At 44.9% G+C, this 21,170-nt stretch overlaps 1 protein-coding gene across 8 annotated transcripts in view; it reads left to right on the top strand.

Annotated features, from left to right (window-relative positions):
- LOC139332873 (citron Rho-interacting kinase) overlaps window positions 1-21,093 on the top strand; it is a 40,330-nt gene extending 19,237 nt beyond the window's left edge. Inside the window, exons 14-41 of one of the 8 annotated variants that reach the window (XM_070965012.1) lie at window positions 65-262; window positions 365-418; window positions 4,786-4,983; window positions 6,944-7,137; window positions 7,829-7,964; window positions 8,052-8,156; window positions 8,474-8,614; window positions 8,945-9,052; window positions 9,440-9,665; window positions 9,786-9,944; window positions 10,130-10,153; window positions 11,277-11,447; window positions 11,886-12,066; window positions 12,555-12,643; window positions 12,782-12,886; window positions 13,213-13,382; window positions 13,806-13,850; window positions 15,814-15,894; window positions 16,190-16,325; window positions 16,447-16,586; window positions 16,674-16,766; window positions 17,005-17,113; window positions 17,583-17,711; window positions 17,987-18,067; window positions 18,169-18,247; window positions 18,342-18,515; window positions 18,809-19,097; window positions 19,872-21,093. In XM_070965012.1, the coding sequence (XP_070821113.1) occupies window positions 65-262; window positions 365-418; window positions 4,786-4,983; window positions 6,944-7,137; window positions 7,829-7,964; window positions 8,052-8,156; window positions 8,474-8,614; window positions 8,945-9,052; window positions 9,440-9,665; window positions 9,786-9,944; window positions 10,130-10,153; window positions 11,277-11,447; window positions 11,886-12,066; window positions 12,555-12,643; window positions 12,782-12,886; window positions 13,213-13,382; window positions 13,806-13,850; window positions 15,814-15,894; window positions 16,190-16,325; window positions 16,447-16,586; window positions 16,674-16,766; window positions 17,005-17,113; window positions 17,583-17,711; window positions 17,987-18,067; window positions 18,169-18,247; window positions 18,342-18,515; window positions 18,809-19,097; window positions 19,872-19,895 (3,639 nt within the window). In that variant the 3' untranslated portion in view covers window positions 19,896-21,093. Of the gene's footprint in view, window positions 1-64; window positions 263-364; window positions 419-4,785; window positions 4,984-6,943; window positions 7,138-7,828; window positions 7,965-8,051; window positions 8,157-8,473; window positions 8,615-8,932; window positions 9,053-9,439; window positions 9,666-9,785; window positions 9,945-10,129; window positions 10,154-11,276; window positions 11,448-11,885; window positions 12,067-12,554; window positions 12,644-12,781; window positions 12,887-13,212; window positions 13,383-13,805; window positions 13,851-15,813; window positions 15,895-16,189; window positions 16,326-16,446; window positions 16,587-16,673; window positions 16,767-17,004; window positions 17,114-17,582; window positions 17,712-17,986; window positions 18,068-18,168; window positions 18,248-18,341; window positions 18,516-18,808; window positions 19,098-19,871 lie in introns of all 8 variants that reach the window. The other 7 variants (XM_070965010.1, XM_070965013.1, XM_070965014.1 and 4 more) reach the window with 7 other exon arrangements.
- Window positions 21,094-21,170: the final 77 nt, after the last annotated feature.

Genomic DNA, 21,170 nt, shown 5'->3' with positions numbered 1-21,170 from the left:
GGGATGAATCACTTCCTGCTCCTCCCTCACCCTGGGCGCCCCTCTTTCTGTCTCCCTTTTTTAGATTGGGCTGGAGCATGAGGAGCAGAAGCTGGAGATTAAGCGTCAGGTGACAGACCTGACCCTGTCACTGCAGGAACGCGAATCCCAGATCAGCAACCTGCAGGCAGCTCGCCACGCTCTGGAGAGCCAACTACAGCAGGCCAAGACGGAGCTGGAGGAGACCACTGCAGAGGCTGAGGAGGAGATCACTGTGCTCAGAGTGAGTGCAAGTAAAGGAGTACTGAAGGATGGCGTCTCCTTTGACATTATGTAATTCAGGCAGTAAAATCTGTCCCTCTGTCTCTCTTGTCTTACCTGCTAGGCACACAGAGATGAGATACAACGCAAGTTTGATGCCCTGAGAGACAGCTGTGCAGTAAGCTGTTTTTTGCTCTTTCACTCTTTCCATGAATCTGACATTGAACACCAGCTGACTCATCACACAAAGTTTCGTATTATCACACATAGCCAACAACCAAAAGTAGCCACAATGTTTCAGTCTGTGTGTGTTTCTGTCATTCTCTGGTTAATTGGGCCTTATTAAAAATATATTGGTCTTATACTTCCATTAATCACAAACGGCCTCACCATTTCATCATGCTCATCATACTTATTGGTCAACCCTGTGGAAATATTCACTACCGTTCAGGACTTGCCTACCACAAAAGCTTGATTTGGTCCAATCTGATGACTGAGAGGGCCACTCGATATTTTTGAATGGTCTTTCATGCTGTAAGGTTGTAGAAAGTCCTCTTTACAAATACAAGTTATTTTGTTTGAAAGGATGCAAAAAAAGCCATGTGTGGAATATGGAGAACAAAACGCTGTCCAGTGGTTCAACCAGACTGACAGCTGAAAGGGCGGAAAGAGGCAAAGATACCTGTGAGCAACAGCTAAAGGCGATTATAAGAAATTAGCAGTCACAGGTAAATGAAATTGGAAACTTAACATCATAATCTGTGCAGATTTAAATCTGAACAGGTTCCTGTTTCAGTGTGAAGTCCATTATAAAGCCTATGACAAGCTGCAATTAGCCGATGTGGTGCTTTAGCAAAGCTTTCTCAAAGCTTCAGAATAGAAATAGAAGGTAAGTCTGGGGTTAACACTGCTTTAATTGGATCATATCATCTGAACATATTATGGACTGATGAATTTAATCCTGTCATCTAACCAGTGAGTAGACTGCAGAGGACCCAAAGGAAAAAATGGATGTCTAGATAGTTAGAACACAGTTGCACCATCATGGCCAATAATGGTCTCGGGGCACTTGTGCTTTCCTGGACTGGAAATCAAATTCAAAGTGGATGGGAATTTTGGTGAAAGCATGGTGACTACAGTATTTTCCCCTGTCATGTAACAGTGAGGGGACATCGACTAAATGGACGTTTTAATCATTTAATTCTTCTTCTTGTGGGGCCAAAACTATTTCAAATGTAAATGATACATGTGGGGCCTGAATTTTATCTATGTTAAAATAACTATAACCATTCTCCAAATGGTCGAGTAATGCTTCAGTTGACATCATCTCCTGCTTGATGAAAAGTGTGAGCAGGGCTTGTCAGTGCTTTCCAAAGGCTGCTGGACTTGCTTCTGTCACCCAAAAGGCTTAGTCAGCTCTAACTGACTGGTGAGGAGTCCCAGGCATTTATCCTCCTGCAGGGTCGTTCTTAAGGTTCTTGTGGAAGCTCACACACGGCCAGTTGGCTTTGTGAAGCAATTAGTAGTACCACGACCTGGGTGAATGAGAGTCTTCACAGATATGACCAGGGCGCCACATCAGTGTTTTCAGAACTGAACAAAGTGACTATGGTCAAAGTGAGAATTGCTGTTTCATATTGCTGCCAGTTTTTACATTATTGGTGGATTAATTCTCAGTTTTTTTTATCCTGTCATCATAGTTGTTTGACACCTTCACATTTTTAGCTAACACAGCATGCCACAGTCACACATACGGCCTGAATTAGTCAGAAGAGTTTTTCTCATTGTTTGATAGTTCTCTGCTCCATGTGGGCAGAGACGTTTATTTCCTCTCTCTTTTACAAAACCACACCATTTTCACCCCCAGAGCTTCTGATAATGAGGTATCATGTGAAGCCAACCTGCTAATGCTTCAAGACACCAGCTTTTTTTTTGTATCTGTAAATCCAACAGCCATTTGCAGGTTATCTTTGTGTGTTTTTTACAGACAATGAGAGGCCTATGTTACAGGCTGTTATAATACCAAAGGTCTCTCAGGTTCCAGTCTCACTTTATTTGCCAGGTGCACAGGTCCACAGTGCCAGCACAATGGAATTCTTGCATGGTTGTCTCAGTCCCTAGGCCATTTTTTCTATTATTATTATACTGTGTTATTATTTTTGTGACTTTTTTCATTATTGCTGTGGAGCCCTGGTGTCCCACTAACCTTGAGAAAACGATGTCATGTTTGAGGAATTTGTGTGCCTTCAAATTCATACACCTTGAATAAACACCAAGACCATCATGGTCTTCCTTCATTTCATTGCCCTACTTTTGAGATCCTCCCACTCACAAACTGTTCAGAAAGCACTGTCCATAGATTCAGCTGGCCAGTGTTCAGGCAAACACAGCCAAATCCTGCAACAAGCAGAGCTTGAAATGCCACCCTATTTTTTGCCCTGCTTAGACATGCAGTGTTGGTCTATCCGTTAGTCTTCCTGTTGAACACGTTGGACTGGAGCAAGATATCTTGAGTACTACGGGCCAAATTATCATTAAATTTAATATGGTCCCCAGGGGGTGATTCTTAATCCTGTGACATTTCATCCGGCTTGAGTTTAAGTGCTCCATCTAACCCAGCACTTACATCAGGCCAACATTTCCATTTGTACACACAGACCTATCACAACCTAAAGTGCCAACTGCCTTGAAATATACTGAGCACATTCCAGCCAGTCAAAGGATGAGCTCTTTCCATTTTGGACACAACTCTCCTCTCGTGCTATCTTCAAACCAAAAGGTCAACTTTACGCACAAGACATCCCATAATGAACAGACTGTTTTTTGTTTTTTTTTTCACTTTTAGCCACTCTACTGGTAAGACTGTGGAGGTTCTTTCACCAGCAGTATGTTCTTTGTTGTGTCCAGTTATTTTGTACTCTGGGTTGTATTTTGTATTATGCCACTAGCAAAGCCAAGTGACGAGTGTGAATGTCTGTTTTTGGATCAATGTTAACTCTAAATATATCTGACTATCATTGGGTAGTCATGTACTCTTGCAGGCATGACAAGAGCACATTCTTCCTGCAAGAATCCTGTCTTCATATAGCTAACATTCGCAATATAATGAGGTAGATTGTTGGAGTATACATAATTGCAACAGTCACGTTTTGTTGCACTGTAGGTATCCTTTTAATGTCTTAGGTTGTATTTGACGGTTCAACCAATGAGCACTCCCTTTAGACAGAATTGACTGAGTTGAATTATCAGCAAATTTTCTATATCCATACATATTGCAGTTGTATCCATCCATCAAGCATGTCTAAGCAGCAATGATTTCACTTAAAGTGGTTACATTGAATAAATGTGATTAAAGCAACCTCCACAGCTCGGCTCTGCTGCTCAGTCTGTTTCACAGATGTTCCTGTGCTTTGTACTGTCAGTGTACTGTAAATGTTACATAAATTTTAGTCAAGGAAATAGTGGGACTGATTTACTGCCCCTTTAACTCTGCTTTTTATTCGCTGTATAGCCTTCGCAATAGTGTTGAGCAATTTGTATTCAGCAGCGTTGAGAATGCAAAGCTCCGGATATGATTTACTTTAGGTCTGGAAGTTGCTCTATATATTGGGATGACAGACAAGTAGAGTAAATATAGAGGCTTGCCAGATCACCACTGTATCCATTCCAGCGTTGACTTCCATGCCCCGCCTTAAGTATTTAGTTGCTGCTGTCACTCGCCTGCCTCGGGGGAGCAGAAGCACTGAGTCAGTACGGAACAGACAGCTAATTTATGTGCTTAAAAGCTTTGCCTCTTTCCCCTTGCCACCTGGAAGTTCTGCGTGGTACACATGTTCCCATGAGGGCTGAGAATAAGGGGCTCTGAACAGACAGCCTCAGCAGCCTCTAACCCTCATTTCCCCACAGCATGCACAGTAGTCATGGCTGATTAAGTGAACAGAGTGATACTGATGAAATGATTAGCCTGCTCCTTGCTCCGAATGCTGCCTGGGTTAAACAAGTAACCTCAAAATCATGCGGTATGATTACTGCATTATATCACTAACCTAGATATCTGCATCATGTAATAATGCAGCAGGAGAGTTTAGACTGTGTGGGGTGTTCGCTTGAGTTTTTGTGTGGATGAACAATAATACACACAATGCAATGCCCGCTCACATGAGGGAAGTGAGAATGTGCATTTATTGTGTACACTGAGTGTACATTAATATAGGGAAAGGATGTCTTTTCCTGACCCATTTCACAGTCTGTGTGTCAACTTTGTTAAGGCTTAGAGACATGCTGGCGAAGTGAGTCAGCCTCAGTGCATACATATACAAATGTACCATGAGTGTCAAAACAGTCATATCTGTGTCAGACTATTGTTTCATTAGTTACAGTCCATAGACACACAGAAAAAGAAGTAAATATGTCTTAAAGGGAAGAAAGTAATTACTTTTCCGATTATGATTCTGGTTTATTAGTAGTAGTTTGTTACTCTTGGGTGCACGGTAAATTTTCCTCTCTCTAAACTCTCAGCCTGAGCATCCTGTTGACTTACCGCAGGTGATCACAGACCTGGAGGAGCAGCTGACCACACTGACCCAGGAGAACGCCGAGCTCAACCGCCAGAACTTCTACCTATCCAAGCAGCTGGATGAGGCCTCTGACGAGAGAGAAGACCGAATGCAGCTCAGCCAGGATGTGGACAGGCTGCGTCGGGAGGTGGCCGACCGTGAAATGCACCTTAACAACCAAAAACAGGTACCTGGCTGTCAGTGGCCGCGTTCTCATTATGGTGTGTGTGTGTGTGTGTGTGTGTGTGTGTGTGTGTGTGTGTGTGTGTGTGTGTGTGTGTGTGTGCGTGTGTGTGTGTGTGTGTGTGTGTGTGTGTGTGTGCTGTGCTCATGTGGTCAACAGTCCAAAGAAAGGCCAGTCAGGTGGACAGACGAAACAAAATATCTGAGAGGTGTTTCAGAGGAATTTGTACCACGAGTCAAAATGACATGGAAACACTGCAGGCTTCCATCCGTTCATTCTCTATAACACTTTGTCACCTCTGTCACCACGTAAACACACAAACAATCAAACAGCTTTTGAAGTCAATCTCAGTGCTTACCAGTGAACAGAACATGTCAGCACTATAGAAGCTTTTTAAATTTCTGAATGACATTACCATAAAATATTAGTCATTAGTTGAAAACTTCGAAAAAAACAAACAAATAAAAAACAACAGTTTTCTGTCCTCAACATAGTTGTACTCCGTCCTCTAGTTCAGATTCTGTCCCCCAGCCCACTTACCACTCAGAGCCAGTCAGACAACAGGTTTTCACTTACTCACATTATGCGATGTCTCCACACTACCTTTGACAGGTGACCTAGACATCTCTCCCAGCTCTGACAGTGTTAAGTGTAAATCAGGCAAGAGAAACCCTGGGAATATTTCAGCGTTGTTATGTGCTGCATTCTGGATGCAGCGAGAGAGAGCACGAGCGAGGAGGCTGTGTGATGTGTGCGCGGCCCCTGTGGGAGGATATGTGTGTGGGTGTCCAGCAGCGCTCTCGGTCCTGCTGGTTGTGTAACCAGCGATGGAAGTCATAGACGAGGGATGGGGTGGTGTGTGGGAGGGATGTGTCATCCCCATCACTCCCAGGTCGTGTCAGCTGTGGAAGCGTTGGACTTCAGAGGGCCATGGCGTTGCTGCAGCACCAGCACAGGCTATATTTGTCTCCCAATGCTTTGTCTAAAGACATGAAACACAATGCTTTTTGTGTAGGCCCTGTGAATAACATAGAAAAACGTTCTGTGTCCTAACATGTCATGTAAATAACTCCTCAGGAGTACAGATGCTGTTTTTGCGGGTTATTATTCAAACTGATTTATTTACGTGGTAAGTTAGTTGTCACACTCCAGGTATGTTGTTTAAGCTGCTACAAAATGATCCTCTTAGGACAAAAGAGACAAATAGCAGTTTGTCACTGCCTCACAGAGAACTGCTCTTCCACCCCTCCTGAGGGGAATCGACAGACCACAAAGGGATATGACAAAAAACTACCAGCAGGAATACAAATCACTAACACAAGATTCTTGTTCATGATCAAGAAAAATTTCACACAGGTGAGCTTTCCCCATTTTATATTAAGGTCAGTGTGTGGACAAACATTCATTTCTTAATCAGTGAGCAGTAGTATTTTTTGCCAGTATATTTGAAGCAGGGCTGCACGGTGGCGCAGCAGGTAGTGCGCGTGCCTCACAGCAAGAAGGTTGCCGGTTCGATCCCCGGGTCAGGCGGGGCCTTTCTGTGTGAAGTTTGCATGTTCTTCCCGTGCATGCGTGGGTTCTCTCCGGGTACTCCGGCTTCCTCCCACAGACCAAAAACATGCTCATTAGGTTAATTAGTGACTCTAAATTGTCCGTAGGTGTGAGTGTGAATGTTTGTCTGTCTTTGCATGTGGCCCTGCAATCGGCTGGCGACCGGTTCAGGGTGTACCCCGCCTCTCGCCCATTGTAGCTGGGATAGGCTCCAGCCCCCCGCAACCCCGAAAGGGATAAGCGGTATAGATAATGGATGGATGGATATTTGAAGCAGATGAACTACATCGCTCTCTTTTGTGCTCCTTTCTTAAACTGTCCTTTTTTTCCTGAGAACTTCTGACAACTTGAGGTGTTGACTTGTGTCCATGGCACAGTTGGTGTTTCTCATATAAATCCTGTTTCGTACCAGAACCTTGAGACACTGAAGACCACATGCACGATGCTGGAGGAGCAGGTTCTGGAGCTGGAGACACTGAATGACGAGCTGCTGGAGAAGGAGAGACAGTGGGACGCCTGGAGGGCAACTCTGGAGGAGGAGAAGAACCAGGCTGAGAGGAGGACCAGGGAGGTCCAGAGGCTGCTGGACACAGAGAAACAGAACAGGTCACAAACACACCCACACACACTGTATCACTATAAGTGCATGAACATTTATTGACTAAATTGGCCCCAAATTTGTGTAAAGTTTGCAGGGTCACAGCACATAAAGATAAGATGTAGTGCAATCACAGTTGAGATTGATAGACCTGCAGGGATTAGAGTTTCTCCACCCATAGTGGCTTCAATAGTCCGTGATATAATTTAACCACAAGACGTTTTGAGACTTCTTCACTGCTGCCGTTGCTATCAGCGTTGGATCTGGCTCCGTCCGCCTACACACACTGAATGCAACAGGTTTAGGCATATTCTCCTGGGTTCGTCCGAAGGTATTTTGGGAAATATAAGAAATTATTTTCTGAGTTGGTGTAGGCAGGGCAGGAGATGAACACTCAGTACACAGAAACACAGATAGAATCCTTTAAGATAGAATTTTATAAGGTTTAATTTCCTTTAACCCTAAACCCAAGACTCCACCCTAAAGTAACCCCTTATAGAGCTGGATGTTCCTGACTGCAAGAGTGCAGAAACATAAGAATTTATACTCTGGTACATGAAAGTGTATTTATTTGATTTTGTTCAAATAAACAACTGAACCTCAGTCAGAAAAAAGCCAGCAAAGCATTGTAGCTGAGCTGGCAGAATATGCACTCAAAGACTCCACATAACTAGTGTAAACAATGGTTTCCTGCTCTAGGCTTCGTGCAGAGCAGCGCAGCTCTGAGTCCCGTCAGGCAGTGGAACAGGCAGTGAAGGAGCACAAAGCTGAGATCCTGGCCCTGCAGCAGGCCCTCAAAGACCAGAAACTCAAAGCTGAGAGCCTTGCTGACACTGTAAGCGTTTCCACACTGTTGAGTAAGTATTTCACTTTTTGCGGTTAGCAGATGTTACAGCAAACTCTTCCTGCGTTCTGTTCTCAGTTGAATGATCTGGAGAAGAAGCACGCCATGCTGGAGATGAATGCCCGCAGTTTGCAGCAAAAGCTTGAGAGCGAGAGGGATCTGAAGCAGAGGCTGCTGGAGGAGGTACATTCTGTATTTTCACATGTGCCCCATTGATCTCTGACGTTTCCTTTGATTCTCTATGTATTTCAGATGTTTAAATGTTTTCTTTGTGTTTTTTACTGCCTGTTCTCCTAATACATTTTTACCTCTGCTGCAAGTGTCAGAATAGAAAAATGATATTGATTTTCTGCCTGTAAAGCCACAGCAGTGGCAAATGTCAAACCATGCTGAAAGGTTTAGTCTGTGCTATCATTGGAAGCAGTCAATTGTAAGATGCTGCAAGTGGGCAAAGTCACAGCGTCCTGGTGGTGATATAACAGTTGTCATTACCTCCACAGCAAGAGAAACTGCAGCAGCAGATGGATGCCCAGAAGACCCACATCTTCCGTCTGACCCAGGGGCTGCAGGACGCTCTGGACCAGACTGACCTGCTGAAGACTGAAAGGACTGACCTGGAATACCAGCTGGAGAACATCCAGGTGCTGCTACGCACATATACACATGCATACACATAAACCTACGAATGTATAGCCGCAAAAAGACTCTGAGATTAAGATACGTTTGAGTTCAGTCGCTGCATGCACATGGACACCTGCTGGACTGCGAGCAAATCTATCTGTCACTCTCTCCCCCACTGTGCTGTCACTTTGTTTTAATCGTGAAAGACACACAAACACACACACATGCCCCCACACTTTGTTTTACCTCACAGCATCCCCCCCTGTCTCTCTGTCACCCTCTCTGTGTGAAGTGAAGTACTTGAGGAGAAATTCATGGCAGTAGTGATGTTCACTTAGCTCCACCTGCAGGCTGTGTACTCCCATGAGAAGGTGAAAATGGAGGGGACCATCACCCAGCAGACCAAGCTCATAGACTTCCTCCAGTCCCAGGCCCATGGCGGCTCCAAGAAGAAAAAGGTCAGATTCGAATATATGTTTCATTGGATTGATGTCAATTTGTCTGTCTTCCTATAAAGGTGGAATGTTTTTATAAAATTGATGATGCTTTTTAAGTTTTACTTCTTTTGGATGTGTGAGAGAAAGATATATTTAAGGAAGTCTTTTTGAATTAATATGACAAGTTTGATAATTGTTTTTTTTATAAAGATTACATTCAGGGCATCCATGAATGAGTCGCTTTTTGCATAAACTGTCATTACAACTTCCACCAGCCTCTTCACACATTCAGAAAAAGTTGTAGATTATCATCACATAAAAACTGAATAAGTAAGGAGAAAGTAAGAGAGTGAGGAGCAAAGTAAGGCGTTAAAACAAGCCAACAAAATGTTGTCTCCTCTGTCTCAGGGTCTGTTTGGGCGTCGTCGAGAGGACCTGTTGGCTGCCATGGCTGCTCAGGCCCAGGCTCAGGGTCAGAGTCAAGGCCAGGTTTCCCCTGTGCCCCCCATCCAGCCGGTGCCTCTGCAGTACAGTGACATGAAGGCAGCTCTGGACAAAGAGCGTGCCCGCTGCTCTGAGCTGGAAGATGCTCTGCAGAAAATGAGAGCAGAGCTGCGATCTCTCAGAGAGGAAGGTGAGGCTGCTCATCGACAGCAGCTGATGCACTCTGTGGACATTAGTGAACAGATTACTGAGCATGATAAAACAATGTAAATTGGAAATAAGTTCTGTTAATCTGCTCCTCCAACCCCAGCGCTCCAGTATAAGGATCATGGTAACTCTACAAACCCGGCCACAGCACGGCAGCAGATGATCATGTCTGCCATAGTGAAGTCCCCCGAGCACCAGCAGGGCCCGACCAGCTTGGCACCCTCCAACTCTGGACGCAGGAAGGAGACTGCAACACCCGAGGGTGAGTGAATGCATGATGTTTACAGAAGTGCCACATTTTCTCTCTAACAGACGCATACATGCAGGTTTATGGCTTCATACTTGACACATACTGGCCCTTACCTGCACACACATAGACACATACAGAAATATCACGCACAAATTTATGAAGCTCTTACTATCCTTTTTCTTTCACACACCTTTCAGAGAGAAGGAGGGTCACTTTTGAAAGTAAGTTATCCAAACTCGTGGTTTCTGCAGTTTGGTCTCTTATCTCTCTCCTCTTTTTTCCTCATCCACATCGTTGAAAGGCCAGATTTTAAAAGCTCTGCACTTTTAGAAATGTGTGATCCCACCAGGCTGGTCAGGTGAGGCTGAGAAACCTTCAAGTAAATTTCACCGTACCAGTGCACAGCTTTAGAAATCTGAAGCATTTTATCTTGGTTGCTGAAGCTTAGCTTATCTGATTTGCAGAACTCTGCTCTGCTCTTCAACTCACTACAATCCCACCTGAACTCCACATCATACACTAACAGAGATGTACCATATGATAAACTCTGCAATGCACAAAACGCTGTTTGAACCCACACTCTGAAGGTATTATCCAGTCATCTTATTACTTCTTAAAAAAGAGTCAAAGTTACAACAGCAGCTGTCTGAATCATAGGTCATTGTTGACTGATATTGATCAGAAATGATAATAAAATGATAATAAATGTGAAACAGGCATAAAAACTATAAAAGCAACTCAGTGTAGTTATTGTAAATTGCAATAACTATTTATATTTCAATCTGGAATATAAAGACACATGGTAAACTACTGTGTATTATGGGAAATAGAGGCAACAGAAATTCATAACCCATAAGTCGTCATTAGCTATCTGAGCTGTTTGCTTTGATATGTGCCAAGTGTCTGTTTAAGTGTGAACATTCATGGGCTGAAAAATATAAAGCATATGATGTCCAAATGTACCACATGTTGACATCAGCAAGTCCTCAGGAGTCCAGATGTTTTATGAAAAATGTTGTGTGTGTAGATTTGCACACAGAACACTGGGCACCCAATGAGAGTCTTATACTGACTGGATAATGCATTTAAAACGCAACAGCGAGTGGGCACAAGCAAAGGGATTGATTCAATCAATATTCTTTTTCAAGCATTTTTGTCTTCAGAGTTTACTTGCTTATGCATTTTGCTAAACATCTTACAGTTCTTTTGGAAACCTTCTTTTGTTGAACTGAGTTCGTGGCGGGTATGGCATGGTGCACTGAGGTTCTGAAGTGATGGATGTACCTGACACAGTAAGGCATACTGGAGCTGCCCGCCCTCACTGTGTTCCCTGACTGTATTCAGAGTATAGCCGTCGTTTGAAGGACAGTCAGAGAGACAGAGAGAGGGAGAGAGAGAGGGTGGTGCACCACAACACCCCTCACCGTTTCACAGTGGGACTCAACATGAGAGCTGCCAAGTGTACCGTGTGCCTGGATACTGTGCACTTTGGTCGCCAAGCTGCTACCTGTCTCGGTGAGTTACACGTGTTGGAAAAGGCCGGCCTGAACCAAATGATCCACTTTACCTGACAAACATGAAAACATGAACCAAAACATGAAAAAAATCTAATCTTTGTCCATAAGGAGCGTACATTTTAAATGTTTGTATGCTAGTATTGAGATGTTTAACTGACCAGCACTAAACCCTTGCATATTAAGATGGGATCTAACCAGATAACACAGGGGTGTCTAACTTTTTCCTTGGAGGGCCAAAACAGAACCTTAATGGTGGGCCACGGGTCTAAAGCATGCACCTATTGTATCGTACAGTACTCCTTAATCTGATCCTGCTAACATCACTTTGAATTTATTTCAGTTGTACCCTTCCTTCTGTGCAGGTGTTGGCACAGAGGGAAGAGACGACAGACTTTTGTGGCATTGCTTGCTTTTTAACAATGTGTTTTCTCCTCAGAATGTCACGCTTTGTGCCACCCAAAATGCTCCCCCTGCCTTCCCGCCACCTGTGGCATGTCCAGCGACTGCTCGCTGCATCTGTCTGAGGGCCTGTGTCGGGACAAAGGCACCTCCGCGGGCCAGCAGCTCAAAGAGGCCAGCGGGCACATGCACCTGGAGGGCTGGATGAAACAGCCCAGGTTAGCTGTGGACACACTGGGGTCATTGTTTAAGCTTGTCTCATGATGTTCTGTGCAGATGCTCCCACACAGAACACAAGGAGTCAGTCAACAGATAATGTGGATCATGCACTCCAAAAACTTGCTAAATCTATGCCAAAGAGCAGTGAAGCTGCTCTGGAGGCTTGTGGTGGCCAACACCTTCCTAAGACACTTCTTGGTGTATATTCGTCATGTCCTTCACACCTATTAGTGTATTTGTCTCGAGCAATATAGTTCCTCTTTTGTGCTGGGGCTGTGTCATCCCCACCCACTGATCAGGCAGGCTGATGTTACTTAACTGTAGTCCTCTCAGGCACTCTCTGTTCTGTTCTGTCTGGCAAAGTCCACCCAGCTGGTACTTAAACCAGTTTAAACAAAGGCATTGTAGGCTTTCCTGTAAAAAGACTGTTGGACCCGTTTCATCATCTGTGCTTCGTAGTAAAGCTGTTTGTCTTGTGTGTCTGCAGGAATGGGAAGCGAGGCCAGGGCTGGGAGAGAAAATACATGGTCCTGGATGGGACAAAAGTGTCCATCTACGAGATAGAGCCCAGAGAAGGTTCCTGTCTTTTACCTGTGCAACAGAGCAACACACAGCAACATTTCATAGAACTACCGAGGCGGATCAGTTCTTCCCCCTCTTCACAAACACTGCCTCCAGGTGTTACAGGTGTGTTTGTTTCTGTGTGTTATTCAGATTCAGTGAAGGCACTGGAGGAGTTCGACCTGTGTTTGTCAGATGGAGAAGTGGTGGTTCATGGAGCAGTAGGGGCGTCTGAGCTACCCAACACCGCCAAGTCAGGTACCACATACAAAGTGTGCTGTGCTCTGAGTGTTAAAATCACCTTCCCTCGTGGCATTGATTTTTATGCTTCCAAATCTCTCTTTACCCCGTTTCCTCCCCCTCATCTGTAACTCTGAGAGTTCTCCTTGCCAGTGTTATACAAGACTTCATTGTCATATTGTATACATCTTTAAAACTGTATTTTAGAAGAATTATGGTTGTCCAAGTTTGGCCTCAAGGCCCCAAGAGGTTATTTAGATGGTGGCAGCAAAATGAAGCATAGTGTGATTTTACTATAGTTAAAGAAAGAGTATCAGTACTTACTTATGTTCCCTGTGTGCCAGATGTTCCCTACGTCCTGAAGCTGGAGTCCCGCTGTCACGCCCCCTGCTGGCCTGGACAGGCACTGTACTTCATGGCTCCCAGTTTCCCAGACAAACAGCGCTGGGTGGCTGTCATGGAGTCCGTGGTGGCCGCAGGGCGGGCCTCACGGGAGAAGGCCGAGGCTGACGCAGTGAGTATCTCTGGAACAGGCGAGGGGGTGACTGGGGCAGTTGGATCTCTGCGTCCTCCATGTCTGCTGACTCAAATTATAATCTGCTACAACCGCAGTCACAGATGACAGTCTTGTCTGTGGCTGTGGTCGTACACTCGCTGTTTAACCGTGTGGGGGGTGTTCATGAGCAGCAGACATTGTATTCTTCAAGAATTCATTTTAAGATGTAGGCTTTAGGTTTAGACTTTTAGTGGATAACCCCCAGTTCACTTATGTGTGTCGTTAATTGTCCCCTTCTTCTCTCTCCCTCCTCTCTCTCTTTGTCTTTCTCACTGCTGTTTGTTGCTTTTTCATCATGCCACATTGTGTGTCCGGTATATGGGCATGTTTTGTTGATTTGCTCTGTTCTGCCCATTCCATTGGGTTTCATTGTACACATAGGCTGCTGTGTCCAAAAGACAAATGGTTCTGTCTCCTCTGGTCCAGGTAAAGAGTTACAAAGACATAGACGTAAGACTTAATGACACACACACGCTCACACCTGCATATCCTTCACGAGGCACGCAGTAGTGCATGTGTCTGTCACTGTGTTGTTGGTCATCTTCCCCCCGGGCTCTCACCTCACCTGCTGTGACCGCTCCTCACTCTCTGCCACACTGTCATGTCCTGTACAAACTCTGTGTTGACCTAACAGTTTGAATGTTGCTGAAATATTCTTCCCTGCCTCTGGTGTCCTGTTTTATAACCACAGTACACAACTTCTCACCAAGATGTTTGCTCATCTTTGGGTTGATCCTCCTCAGCTGTCCTGACCGGAGGACCAGGGATCAGACAGCGGGTTTTCACCTGCTCGTGTACTCGTCTGTGTTTTTACCCTGCTGCCCCACTGCACACTCTTTAGAGACTGGGACTCAAGTCACGTGACTCTGACTCGTCTGTGAGACACGAGTCTCTAACTGGTTGACATGAACTTGACTTCGGTTTACAGTTTGGAGGATTTGACCGTGGCACGAATCAAAATGACCTGGAACTAGTATATTCTTTATCTTGTACAATGTCTGACTTGAATTACTTCCCATGCTGCTCGGTCCTGTTCACCAACAGGTGAATTCAGGTTAGCCAGTTAAAACTGATTTACATCGTGATTAAAATTCATTCGTCATTGACTACATTCTTTTTTTGAGCATTATCTGATAAAAGCTAATGATAAATTATTGTCGATGCCACTTACAATAGGAATTTGTCATGTATTTGTGGCTGCTGCTGCTTAGTTTGGTAATTTAGTCTAATGTATGTAAAGGCGATATCTAGATTTGAATATGAACCCTGTTAGTGATTTTCTCAGCTGGTTGCCAGAGCACGTTTTGAGTTGTGATATCTTCTTAAAGCATTAGTTCCACTTAGCCTGACTGATCACCTCCAGCAGAAGTATGTTAGGCCTAAAACAGTTCCCAGGGTGCACTGTGGTTTTCCAAGCAGGGCTTTTCATTTGGATTGCTTTCGGGAAGTTCGGGCAGGAGCTTCTCTGTGGTTTGTGGGGGACTTTTCAAAGGCCACATTTTATGGAATTTAGTTTCCGAGGGCTTACTGGTCAGAATAAAGGCAGGGGAAACCCTCCAAAAACTCTGATGACTCTTATTCAGAACCTGCTCCCTTCAGTTGAGATGTCCCTTAATGGTAAAGGTTATGTTGGTTTCATTTTGCTCTACCAAAACTGAGTATTGTCATGGAATACAAAGTGTCACTGTCACTATGACAAAGCTCATATCATCTGTGGAAACAATGACATCAGTATGAACTGCAGGACATTTCTTGTTTTCAATGAAAATCCTTACGGAGGTATTTCCAGGTTATTCCTGATGACACTGTCAATAATGAGCCTACAAAGACACATTCAAACTCAGCAGTGACTGTGCACTTTGACCACTTGATTCCCATCACTCTGGGCTGTGCAAATTCTGCCTAAAGTCTATGTCCAGCCTGAAGTGAACAGGAAATACTCTTTTGACTTCTTCTTACTTGTATATTACCATTAGTTAACCTTTTAGTTTATCTGTCTTGTGTTCAATGTCAAATGTTTGATTTATCAGGTGGTACACTTCATTAAAAACTTCTACAGAAAAACGTCTACAGATTGTTGAAAATGTACTTTTACTGTAAGTGGACATCTCAGCTGTTTGGTGGAGGCTCAGAATTAAAGGTGGTTAAAGGCTCAGTGATGCTGCGACTTGAATCTTGACCTTTCTGCTTGTGGCTGGACTTGTGAGAAGCCAGGCGTGAAACAGGAACTAGAGACGCACTTGTGACTTGGTCCCACCTCTGACACCGTTAACCTGCACACAGCCCTGCAGCCGCCCAGCCCCCTCTGTCCTGCCCCTGTGCTGCCTCCCTCTGAGCTCGTGTTCAGGTCCTGACCCTGCTGACCCCATCCCTCTCTCTGCTCTTACAGAAGCTGCTAGGAAACTCTCTCCTAAAGCTGGAGGGAGATGATAGGCTGGATATTAACTGCACCCTCCCCCTCACTGATCAGGTATCGATTACATGTCACTGACTGGCAGTGTTGTCTGTGCACATACAGTAAACATATTGTCATTTCATTTCTTTAATAATTCATGCGCTGATCATTTAGAAAACGCCACTATCTATGGTGGCAAATCTGCTCAGAAGTACAATGATCTTAATTTATGAAGGGACATGGAGCACAGAGCAGATGCTCGGGGCTCACTGCCAAGGTTTGCCACATGTTGCTCCTGTTTGAAATGCCTCCATGTTCACCGGGATAATTTTGGCTATGTTAATGATTGTGTTTCCTTGCTGTGCCACAGATAGTTCTGGTGGGCTCTGAAGAGGGTCTGTATGCCCTGAATGTTATCAAGAACTCTCTGACTCACATCCCTGGCCTGGGATCAGTCTTTCAGATCCACGTCATCAAAGAGCAGGAGAAACTGCTGATGATAGTTGGTGAGAGGTCCAGCAATTGGCAGAAACGAAGCACCACAGTTATTCATCATTAAAAACTACCATTCATGATGACTTCATCATCTGCTGCTGTGAAACGTCTGTCTGTGTGTGTGTGCTGCAGGGGACGAGAGGGCGTTGTGTCTGGTGGAGATTAAGAGAGTGAAGCAGTCCCTGGCCCAGTCCCACCTGCCCAGCCAGTCTGAGCTGGCCCCCTACATCTTCGAGACAGTCAAAGGCTGCCATCTGTTTGCTGCTGGGAGAGTAAGTCTTCCTCTCCTCTGTGATATTGAGATAAAGCAGATTGTCTGCTTCCTGACTCCAAAGCTGACATCGATGCGCCCTTCACAGATAGACAACGGGCCTTGTATATGCGCCGCAATGCCAAACAAGATAACCATCCTGCGCTACAATGACAACCTCAACAAATACTGCATTCGTAAGGTGAGTGTGAGCCCTCAGCACACCCTGACACACAGCGGTACAAGACAGTAAACTGAAACAGCAATAACACACTAAAAAGAGGGGCGTTGAATTTAACCCAAAAACTGTCCTTCAGCTCATAATTTGAATGTCACTGGTAGATAAACAGCGTCAGGATCACACAGCTGTGGGTTTCTTCATAAGTACAGAATAAAAGGGGAAAGAGTTCTTGTATCAAATGCACTGTTTCACCTCACAGGAGATTGAAACTCTGGAGCCCTGCAGCTGCATCCACCTGACCAGCTACAGCATCATCATCGGCACCAACAAGTTCTACGAGATCGAGATGAAGCAGTTTGTGCTTGAGGGTGAGGACACGAGTTGAATACCGCTGTGCTTTTAGACGAAACATAACAAAAGATACACATGGGAGCTGCTTTGATGTTAAAAAATTGAAAATTGAAAAAAACTTGTTAAAAACTAGACATCCTTTTTATGGATATGCATGTGTATGTGTCATGATCAGTTATTTAAGTTATGACTGTATCTCATGATTTACCTGCTCGATTAGGCTTTCTAGAGTGTAATAAGACAATACATTATATAAAGATAACCTCAGGATAACATTGAAGTTTCATCCGACAATATTAAAGTTGTCCTCATTTATGAAACCCCGGAGCTCAAGGGCCTGTCTCATGAGGCTATGTTTGCTGGATGACTGCTCAGTGAAACTGTGACTTTGTGAGGCAGGCCTCTGGGGCTCAGGGGGCTCGGGGGCAAGTAGAGACAAAGAACTGTGGGTGTTTGAAGCCAGGTCTTTTGATTGGTCCGCCGCAGAGTTCCTGGACAAGAACGACGTGTCTCTGGCCTCAGCAGTGTTTGCAGCCTCCTCCCACAGTTTCCCCATCGCCATCATGCAGGTGGCCAGCAGCATGCAGAAGGAGGAGTACCTGCTGTGTTTTCACGGTGCGTTTGAATGAACGACGACTCGACACACAGCACTGAAATGCTCAGTGTGGTAACTACAGTACAGACCGACACTGAGGAGGCAACCACTGGTCTTAACACAGGAGAATGTTTTCAGTGTTCATTTGTTTTTTCTCCATCTTTTTGATGTTTACTGTAGATTGAAATCCTAAACTTGCACTTTGTAAAGGTGTGTGAGCCTGATCTTTATCTAGAGCTTAGACCCAATGAGAGGCCCACAGAGGAGAGTGCAGTGATCTTTGTTTATGTGGCAGAGTTTGGAGTGTTTGTGGACACATATGGACGAAGAAGCCGCACTGACGACATCAAGTGGAGCCGCCTGCCTCTGTCCTTTGGTAAACACACTTTGCACTGCTTTACGCTGCATCGATACAACAACCAGCAGCACAGCATCACATTGGACAGCTGTGTAATTCTGCATGCTTCTCTGGTGCAGCCTACAGAGAGCCCTACCTGTTTGTCACCTACTTCAACTCCCTGGACGTCATCGAGGTTCAGGGACATGCTTCTCTGGGGTGAGACAGACTGGTTACTTTGGACACGAATTTGAAAAACTTTGATTTTGGCGTTAGCTATGTTTCCCATGTCCCTGTCTGTCTGTACTTCCAGTCCCACAGTGCTGGCCCACCTGGACATCCCCAACCCTCGCTACCTGGGTCCAGCCATCTCCTCCGGGGCCATTTACCTGGCCTCCTCATACCAGAACAAGCTGCGGGTCATCTGCTGTAAGGGAAGTCTGATCAGAGAGTCTGGAGAGCTGCAGAGGACCGGCTCCAGTCGAGGGTCAGCTCCCTTCCTCAGTTTGAGCAAAGAAAAAAAAACACAGAGCAGACGAGAAAAAACAGAACAGAATTTATATTATAGTGTGTGGGTGGATTAAAAACACTTGAACACCTACAAAACACATTTATTTTGAACTGTCAGTTCACACTCACAGGTAGAACACACCACAGGGATGAGGCATTGTTTTTATTGGACAGGCCAACAGTGCCACCTGCTGTGAAAACATGAAACCTGCTTGAGTCTCTTGGACAGCTGGTGAATAGAGACGCTGCTCTCTGCTGTGTTTCCCACAGGAGCCCCAGTAAGCGAGGCCCCCCCACCTACACAGAGCACATCTCCAAGCGTTTGTCCTCAGGCCCCGGCAGCCACGACGGCCTGCATCGGGAGCCCAGCACCCCACATCGTTACCGCGAGGGCCGCACCGAGTTTAGACGGGACAAGTCTCCCGCCCGTCCGCTGGACAGGGAGAAGTCGCCCGGCAGGGTGCTGGACAGCCGCAGGGAGAGGTCTCCTGGGAGATTCGGGGACAGCACCCGACTCCATGCCGGGTCTGTCCGCACGCAGCTCGCCCCAGTTAACAAGGTACTGGAGAGGCGTCCTGGTGGTTAAGATGTGTAGCACATGATGTCCTGTCTGCCTCACCTGCCAAGTGTGGAAACAAAACAGCCCAGTTTCATCCTGTGACCTGAGTGTGAATATCAGCAAATGAAAGAAAAAAGGTGTGCAAGCTGGAGAAATAGCAATGACACATAATGAAAGAACAATCTAAATGACCAAATACTGATACATAATAAAAACAGTATTCAGTGTTATAGTTCCAACATGAAATCTGTGCAGCAGAGAACGAATGAGAAACAGGAACACTCTGACAGGCGCACAGATGTTAGCTGCGGTGGTAAAGGTATTATTTGATCCATGGTCCTGTTCCTCATGTCGCATCTTCCGTTAATACAAAGCTGTTTGTTTTCAAGCTGTTAGAAGCAGTTCAGCTCTGTGGACTGAAGAACTGCATGAACTGAAACCATCCAGGGTCTGTGTCCATACTGTGCTTCAGCACGAAATCTATCAGTTCAGTCGGAGCAGATGGGCTGAAAGCCGCAGACAGGAAGTGCCAGTATTGAGGGCAAGAACAACACACTGTTGGTTTTGGTCTTTTCGTGGGAGTTGATGATCACAAGCCTCATCTTTAAACTTGAGCTAGCTTTTTTTTTAAAGTTAATCCCAGCGCAGGAAAATTCTCATTTAGGGAAAAACTCAAGATGCGAAAGAATATTTTCATTCAGTTACAAAAAGCTGTCACTCTGACTTTAATGAAAGAGGATGTGATAGGAACATCTTCTTGTTGGTGTCTTGCAGGTGTGGGATCAGTCATCGGTGTGAGTCCAGATCTGCGCTGCTCCTGCCTGGAGGGTGAAGAGAAACTCTGAGCGCAAGCACACACACACACGCACACACACACACACACACACATCACTCAGGCTGACTGTCATTGCCCCATCGCCTGTACATAGTGCAGTCTCAGTTCCTCGTTCAGCAACACATAAACCTGCACTGGGAGACGTCTCCTGCGACAATCCTCTTTCCTGACACGTGCTTTGGTGGGAGAAGTCCCGCATCAGATTTGGTGGCAGGGAACCTTTGCTGATCTACAGATCAAGAGAATCTACTTTCTAAGATATACTCAAAGATGTAAATATCGCTGTCTGAGTTTTTATAGATAAAGGGAATAGTCGGCTGGTAAAGCCATGTCTATTTTTTTTAAAAAATGAGTTTCTAATGATGTTGCAGGGAGATTAATGATGTCGTTGGTTCAGAAATACAATATCAACATTTCATGAGAATCTGACATTTCTTCTCTGTTCAGAGAATCAAACCAACATTTGATTACTCACATAAGTCATGAAGAGGAAGAGGTGTGAGCAGGCAACACTTTGCACATGAGATTGGATTTGAACAGGAGTTAAAGACTCGTTCTTGTTACATGACCAGTCTTCTTTCTTTGGATCAAATGTATGGTCCTCTTGACTAAATAGCCTTTGATATATAATTGCATTTGATTGCTTTATTGAAAGTCGTCGTCTGGCCATACTTTGTAAAACAATTATTAAGCAATGTTTTGCTCCAAGTGTTCCTTGTGTTGTTTTTAGCAAACCTAAGATCAAGACACACGCAGCTCTGCCTCTGATGCTGGACGTGGTGCAGTCAGGCTGGCTGACGCCGCCTCAGCTTAGACCGCCGCCGCCGCTACTACTGCTGCTGCTGATTATGTATGGTACAGATGTCCCGTTTCTGTGCAGTGCTATGAAGTCTAGTAATCGTCAGGGGTCGTCACTTTCTAGTATCGTTTCTTTAGAGCAGAGTAAGACCACCTCCATTCGTCACATCAGTGAGCATGACTAACTTAGAACAGCACTCGTTGCTTTTTTCGATCTTGATTCTCTCTTGGTTGTTCTTTTCTGTCATGTATCCACTTGAATTTGCATTCGATAAGTAGACATTGATGTTAGACAGTAACTTAAGATTTTCTTGATTTTTAGAGATGTACACCAGTACACACATTAAACATGATTGAAGTGTCTGTTTTCTTCTGTGTGTGTGTGTGTGTGTGTGTGTGTGTGTGTGTGTGTATGTGTGTGTGTTTGCAGTGAGAGCAGG

The sequence above is a fragment of the Chaetodon trifascialis genome, chromosome 6 (genome assembly GCF_039877785.1).
Source record: "Chaetodon trifascialis isolate fChaTrf1 chromosome 6, fChaTrf1.hap1, whole genome shotgun sequence".
In the NCBI taxonomy this organism is placed as follows: Eukaryota; Metazoa; Chordata; class Actinopteri; order Chaetodontiformes; family Chaetodontidae; genus Chaetodon; species Chaetodon trifascialis.
Note: the sequence above shows the minus strand (reverse complement) of the source record. Positions and strands in the feature narration are given on the sequence as shown.